The sequence below is a fragment of the Sinocyclocheilus rhinocerous genome, unplaced genomic scaffold, assembly GCF_001515625.1.
Source record: "Sinocyclocheilus rhinocerous isolate Xijiao unplaced genomic scaffold, SAMN03320098_v1.1 scaffold3008, whole genome shotgun sequence".
NCBI classification, from domain to species: Eukaryota; Metazoa; Chordata; class Actinopteri; order Cypriniformes; family Cyprinidae; genus Sinocyclocheilus; species Sinocyclocheilus rhinocerous.
Window position 1 is genome coordinate 138,214 of NW_015652302.1, and position 7,614 is coordinate 145,827.

The window sequence follows — 7,614 nt, forward strand, 5'->3', positions numbered from 1 at the left end:
GCCTAGGAATATTATGGGATGTCTCTACCCCCCCTGATTTCTTTGTGTGTATGAGGATGTTCGCTTCTGGTCACTGACGCTGGGGAAAGGGGAGAAGAGTGGACGACGTCTCCCAAAGATTTACACCTTTTCGGAGCTTCTTTTTGTTTTTCAGTGATAGGTAGTAAGTAACCTGCAGCTTTCGCGTCAGACTAAAGCTGATCATACCGCCGACTATCTACACCTTGGACTGACCTGTAAGTCAATTCCTCCCACCCACCTCCAACCGCCTGCGTTAAAAAAAATATGTGCATACAAATAAATTTGTGTTTCTCGGCGAGTTTTTAAAAGCATGAAACAGAAAATAAACATATCTAAAATTACTGGTAACTTACAACTATGAGACACCGCGTTATAAAGCGCCGTGTGGTGTTTGTCGGGGGCTTCGCGACCTCCGCGTGTTATTTTTTTCATGGAGGAAAGTTTTAAAGACACGAATCTAACCAGAAACGAAGGCAGATAAGCGCTTTAACTCAACTCATCCAGCCGGCTGCCATTTTCCCTGCAGCCCGATCACTTGACTATGTTTGCTAGCTTTGCTAACTTGATTGACAGCTAAGTTGAGGCGTCTTTCGTTCGGATCGAGCGAGAAAGTTTACGAAAAAAACCCCGAAATGACACGACTACGTCAAACTCCTTTTAACACTACACGCTGTATGATGTTGTTGTGTGTGTTTGACAAATCTGAATTTCCAGGTGTTTTATCCTGACAACATGCACAGTTTCTTCTTTGCTGAAACTTCACAGTTCTTAAGTACCAGGATGACGTGTCTGATTGTTGTTGTCGATATCAGACTTGTGTGTTTCAGGATGAAGGATAAAAGATGCTGTAGACCTCAACAACACCTAAGACACATAACAGTGAAAACCAAGAAACAGCTGACATTTATTTTCTAGAATAGAAATCAATTCCTGTCTCAATTTTGCAATAAATCAAGGTCGACACAACAGCCTCTTAAACATCTACAAACACGTCTCATATAATAAAGCTCATAAAGCTCATTCTGATTCTCATCGTAAACATTTGCAAACAAGTCTCAGTTAAACTCAAGTGGTCAAAAACGGTACAAGTAAATGGACGTGCTGGTTTTGGCCCTTATCACTAGCTGCAGCCATGTCCTCATCTCATTTATGAAACAACTGCGATTCAGCAGCTGCTAATGCACTCACATTCATGTAAAGTAGTCTTATGACGAGTTGCATAACGACAAAACTCACAAGATCTAGTACTGTCAACACCCTGCATGGTAATATTGTTTCTTTTGTAGCAGAAATAAACTGCTGCAGAAAAAGTCTGATGCAATGCAAAATGTAATAAGTAATTACAAATGTAGTGGAGTAAAGATCAAAAATGTAGTCAGTAGAGAGTAAAAGCTGCTAATATCTTTGATACTCAGTCCAAGTACAAAGTTGCGAAAAAAGATACTTAGCACAGTAACTAATTACATTTACTCAAATACTGGGATTACACTCAGTTCTATTACATTTGAGCAAAAGCAGGAGATGCAATAAAATCCTACACACATTTCAGCTGCATTTGTTTGTCTATGTGACTGGCAAGTTCCTCTCATGAGAAACAGTGTACAGTATAAATATAAACAGAAGTGACTGCTAAATATGTATATCCTAACTCATTTTTTTTATTGTTGCTTTAAATAGATCTACTCGCCCAAAACTAAACCTGTGACGCTTGAATGGATCACATAAACATGACTTCTGCATTTCATTCACTCCTATGTGAAGTGGCATTGACCTGTTGTAAAATCACTGGAGTTCACGGAGTCTATTTCAGGATTGTCAAGGCTGATCTGATTCATAAGAGTTAAGTGTTTTTGTTTCACCGCTTCCCACAGATTTATCACAGAAGTCAGTTTTCAGACTTCGGCCTGATATGGGATTAAAAACAACTGTTGCACCTTGACATTTCATCACCTCTGAAACTGTGAAGTGTCACTCTGGCGTTTGACAGATCCCTGAAGTGCACTACTTGTTAGTCGACTTCCAACCAGGCGCTCATATGCGTTTTTTGTCGCTCGTGCACCAAAAACCCAGCCAGGTGGACAGACAGCAGCAGATTATTATGGTCTGTGGCCAGCGGCCTGGGTTTTTTTTTCTTCCCTCTCTTTTAGGAGTTGTGTTTATTATGGGATGTCAGAGCGCCCTGCTTATGACTATTATGGGATGCCGGAGAGGGCGGGAGGGGGCAGTGTCTCCATAGCAACGTGGTTGCTAAGGGGGCAGGGACTAAGAAAGGGGAAGGCAGTGTGTACTTGCTGGTACTGTGTGCGAGGGGGAGATGATTATTATGGTCTGTAGGTTGCGAGGTAACTATGCAGAGTTGAGTGAGTGTTGTAGGGAGGGGGGAGCGTGCCTAGGATTATTATGGGATGTCTCTACCCCCCCTGATTTCTTTGTGTGTTTGAGGATGTTCGCTTCTGGTCACTGACGCTGGGGAAAGGGGAGAAGAGAGCAACTAGCTGCTAATGCACTCACATTCATGTAGTCTCACGACAAGTCTGGATACATAAACTCAAGGTCTAGTACTGTCAACACCCTGCATGGTAATATGGTTTCTTCTGTAGCATAAATAAACTGTTGCAGAACTGCTTCAGGTGCCATGCAAAATGTAATGAGTAACTGTATTTCTCATTACAAATGTAGTGGAGTAAAGAGGACATATATGCTAAAAAATGTCGTCAATTAGAGAGTAAAAATTACAAATATCATATATCGTACACAAATATAAGTACGAAGTTGCGAAAAAAGATACTTAAGCACAGTAACTAATTACATTTACTCAAATACTGGGATTACAGTCAGTTCTATCACATTTGATGCAATAAAACCCTTCACACATTTCAGCTCTGTTTGTCTACGTGACTGGCAAGTTCCTCTCGCGAGAAACAGTGTACAGTATAAATATAAATAGAAGTGACTGCTAAATATGTACGTATATCCTAACTGATTTTTTATTGTTGCTTTAAATAGATAACCCCCCCCCCCCCAAAAAAAACTAAACCTGTAATGTATGAATGGATGTAAACATTACATCTGCATTTCATTCACTATGTGCAAAGTGGCATTGACCTGTTGTAATGCATAGGTAGCTGAAGTCAGCAAGTCACTGGAGGTCAGAGTCTAAACGTGGGTGAGGTTCTATTTCAGGATTGTCACGGCATATCCGAGTTCGTGTTTTTGTTACACTCATTACAGGAGTCAATCTTCAGACTCCGGTCTGATATGGGATTAAAAAGAAGCACTGATGCACCTTGACATTTCATCACCTCTGAAACTGTGAAGTGTCACTCTTGTAGGTGTGTGACGTTTGACAGATACCCGAAGTGCACTACTTGTTAGCCCGACTTCCAACCAGGTGCTCATATGCATTTTCTGTCGTTCGTGCACCAAAAACCTAGCCAGGTGGACAGACAGCCGCAGATTATTATGGTCTGTCACCAGCTGGCCTGGGGTTTCCCTGGAGACCATGTGACTGGTGTTGTTTTTTTCCTTGCCTCTCTTTTAGGAGTTGTGTTTATTATGGGATGTCAGAGCAGCCTGCTTATGACTATTATGGGATGCCGGAGAGGGCGGGAGGGGGCAGTGTCTCCATAGCAACGTGGTTGCTAAGGGGGCAGGGACTAAGAAAGGGGAAGGCAGTGTGTACTTGCTGGTATTGTGTGCGAGGGGGAGATGATTATTATGGTCTGTAGGTTGCGAGGTAACTATGCAGAGTTGAGTGAGTGTTGTAGGGAGGGGGGAGCGTGCCTAGGATTATTATGGGATGTCTCTACCCCCCCTGATTTCTTTGTGTGTATGAGGATGTTCGCTTCTGGTCACTGACGCTGGGGAAAGGGGAGAAGAGTGGACGACGTCTCCCAAAGATTTACACCTTTTCGGAGCTTCTTTTTGTTTTTCAGTGATAGGTAGTAAGTAACCTGCAGCTTTCGCGTCAGACTAAAGCTGATCATACCGCCGACTATCTACACCTTGGACTGACCTGTAAGTCAATTCCTCCCACCCACCTCCAACCGCCTGCGTTAAAAAAAATATGTGCATACAAATAAATTTGTGTTTCTCGGCGAGTTTTTAAAAGCATGAAACAGAAAATAAACATATCTAAAATTACTGGTAACTTACAACTATGAGACACCGCGTTATAAAGCGCCGTGTGGTGTTTGTCGGGGGCTTCGCGACCTCCGCGTGTTATTTTTTTCATGGAGGAAAGTTTTAAAGACACGAATCTAACCAGAAACGAAGGCAGATAAGCGCTTTAACTCAACTCATCCAGCCGGCTGCCATTTTCCCTGCAGCCCGATCACTTGACTATGTTTGCTAGCTTTGCTAACTTGATTGACAGCTAAGTTGAGGCGTCTTTCGTTCGGATCGAGCGAGAAAGTTTACGAAAAAAACCCCGAAATGACACGACTACGTCAAACTCCTTTTAACACTACACGCTGTATGATGTTGTAGTTATGAAATGCCACAAGCGTTAATTGATTTTAATTAATCATAACACAGTTAGCTTCCCCTGTCACTTGTTTATCTCTTTCTGTCAGCATGGGGTGCTGCTAAAAACCAAATCAAAATATTGTTGTCATTTTTACTGTATCAAGCGTCCGGACGGGAATATGTCGGGGAATGAAGACGACAGGGACCATTTTGGACCCATGAGAGATGGTAAGGTGTAGCTGTCCTGTCAGGACTCTCATTAACCACATGTTATATAACCTCCCCAAATGAGCCTAAACAAGCTAATTAACTGCTGACATGTCAGAGTACTTCTAAACAAATCGTCATTTTTGTAAGAAGAACTGCTAGATTTCATGTTTATATATTTTGCTCGAGCTGGTGAGCCACGTGTTACTGCGCCATACGCCTATATAAAGCCAAATGTTTAGTTTATGAATTATGATGCAGTAGCGGCAAGCACCTGTATACAAAAGTCAAATCACTTCCTGTATCACTGGTCAGCAGCAGATGTTAAAATTAAAGATAAATCTATTTGTTACTGACTCCTTAGTATCTTAAGAGCGAAAAATGCTTGTTTTTCTACCCCAGCGATCATACCGTGCGTTTAGCATAGTGTGTCAAACCCATTTGTTTTGCTTTCCTCTTCTGGCCGCCCTCGTAATGGCGTTGGTAGCGCAGCCTATCAGCAGAGAGCTTATAATAAATGAATGATTTCAAAAGCTAGAGCCTTATGCCCTAGTTTCAATGCTGCTGACATATTTGGACAGTAGACTCACATCTTGAGGCAGGAATGCACAAAAATAATGTATTCTGAAGGCTTTAAGCTCTTAAAGAAAAATCAAAATTAATGTGCTATATTACCTTTAGTCATTGTATTCAAGACGTAAGGGTCATAAAATTGAATTAAAAGTACTGTATCAGTTCAGGAAGGATAGGAATGACAGAAAATCAAAATTGAGATTTTGTTTAGCTTTAATTGTTCATGTTTGATGCATGCTGTGTGTCTGTGTTTTGGCCAGATGATGCCGATGAACCAATATCGGAGGCAGAAACTCCCAAATCCAAAAAGAAGAAGAAAGCAAAGAAAAGCCGTGAAAGCAGGAGCAGTAAACGACAGAAACTCCTCAGAGAGGTTAGTGGAGCACCATTAGGGTCTGAATATGTGCTGTATATAGATATAAGTTTGGGGTCAGTCATTTTTTAAAAATTAAAAGTATACTATTATTAAGTAATGATGCATTAAATTGACAAAAATTCACAGTAAAGGCTTTAACATTGTTACAATAAATTTCTGTTACAAATAAATGGTGCCGTTTTTTAACTTTCTATTAAATTAATCAAAGAATTAAAAAAATGTATCTTTGCTTTCACAAAAATTTTAAGCAGCACAAATGTTTTCAACATTGATAATAATAGGAAATGTTTCTTGAGCACCAAATCAGCATATTAGAATGACTTCTCAATAATAATGTGACACTAAAGACTGAAGTAATGGCTGCTGAAAATTCAGATAAAAAAATAATAGTTATTTTGAATGAAAATAATTTTTACAATAGCCTATTACTGCTTTTACTTTAATTTTTTGATCAAATAAATGCAGCCTTAGTGAGCATAAGAACTTCTTTCAAAAACATTGTATGTCTGATTTCAATGCTGCAGTGTCACATCAATCATCATTTGCCATTACCGTCACTGTTAAACATGTTTATATAAACAAGCATTGAACTGAAAGGTTGTTACCTGAGTTTATCTGATATTATAATCTCTCCTTGGGTGGTTATTGTGGTCTAGGATGTTCCTGTCAGCTCTCCTGAAGTCATGGAAGCAATCCGGATGGTAGAAGGTGAGGAAGAAGAGGAGGACAGAGTGATGCGATCTGAGAGTGAAGGGAGTGACTATGCTCCAAGCAAGAAGAAGAAAAAGAGATCCAGCTCCTCCAAGGAGAGAAAGAAGGGAGGTTCAGCTGGAGAAAAGGCTGGTGGCTCATCTGGAGGAAAAAGCAAACGTAAAGATCCAGAGCCCGAGGAGGAAGATGATGACGATGATAATGATGATGGGCAGGTAAGGATTAGCCAATGGGTGGTCATTGTTTAACCCGGATTTGATATTAAAACCTTGGGACAACTAAAAAAGTCAGTGTCACATGAGGGTGATCTGATAACTGCAAATACATAAATAAAAACAATAAAAAAAAAAAAAATTTAAAAAAAATATATATACAGTTGCACAGGATTCAAAATACAATTTGTCATGCCTGAAAGATATTTGTGCACAAGATACATTGTTGTTATTATTATTATTTATTTATTTATTTAGATTTTTTGTGACTTATGCTTTAACAAACAGTGTTACTTGTACAAAGTGCATGTCCCTGGAAAAGTCTGATACCGATATTGAGCCTTGTCTATGCTTTCACTGTCTACATTGTTGGAACAACAAATATAGATTTTCAGTTTTGTTTGTAAAGTTTTTATCAGTGCTTCTTATATCTTTCATTTTCCTTCTGTTGGTACACTACCATTCAAAAGTTTGGGGTTGGTAAGATTTTTAAATGTTTTTTAAGTCTCTTATTATTTTTTGAGGAAACTGTGATGCATTTTTTTTCAGGTTCAAAAGAACAACATTTATTTGAAATAGAAATTATTTGTAATAATATAATTTTAATTATAAATTACTTTTACTGAATAAAAGTTAAGTTTTCTTTGATAAAAGTTACTGCCCCCAAACCTTTGAACTAGTGCTGGGCGGTATTTTTCAAAATTATACCGGTTTCACTGTACATGACGGTATTTTATTTTTTCATGCATGACCGAGTGTTAACCATATTTTCTACTGATTGAGAGAGGAATTACTGCAGTATATTGACTTAGAATGCCCTATTTTACTGTCATGATGAGTGAATATTGTCAAAAAATACCACACTAAATAGTGACTAAACACGACCCCTTTTAATACATGTTAACCAGGAGTCACTCTCATTTATAATCGCGGCATCGTCTGATAAAATCAACATGCATCTACACTAAAGAGCGGATATGCGGTTGTTTTGGCTAGATTACTTTTTTGTCTCATGCAGCGCACTGCCTGCATCTGAGTGACAAACTA

At 39.4% G+C, this 7,614-nt stretch overlaps 1 protein-coding gene across 4 annotated transcripts in view; it reads left to right on the plus strand.

Annotated features, from left to right (window-relative positions):
• Window positions 1–19: 19 nt before the first annotated feature.
• LOC107714608 (chromodomain-helicase-DNA-binding protein 4-like) overlaps window positions 20–7,614 on the plus strand; it is a 23,446-nt gene continuing 15,851 nt past the window's right edge. For 3 of the 4 annotated variants that reach the window (XM_016520496.1, XM_016520498.1, XM_016520499.1), the window contains exons 1-4: window positions 3,699–4,038; window positions 4,653–4,716; window positions 5,529–5,641; window positions 6,301–6,570. In XM_016520496.1, the coding sequence (XP_016375982.1) occupies window positions 4,668–4,716; window positions 5,529–5,641; window positions 6,301–6,570 (432 nt within the window). In that variant the 5' untranslated portion in view covers window positions 3,699–4,038; window positions 4,653–4,667. Of the gene's footprint in view, window positions 237–3,698; window positions 4,039–4,652; window positions 4,717–5,528; window positions 5,642–6,300; window positions 6,571–7,614 lie in introns of those variants that run through there. The other variant, XM_016520497.1, reaches the window with a different exon arrangement.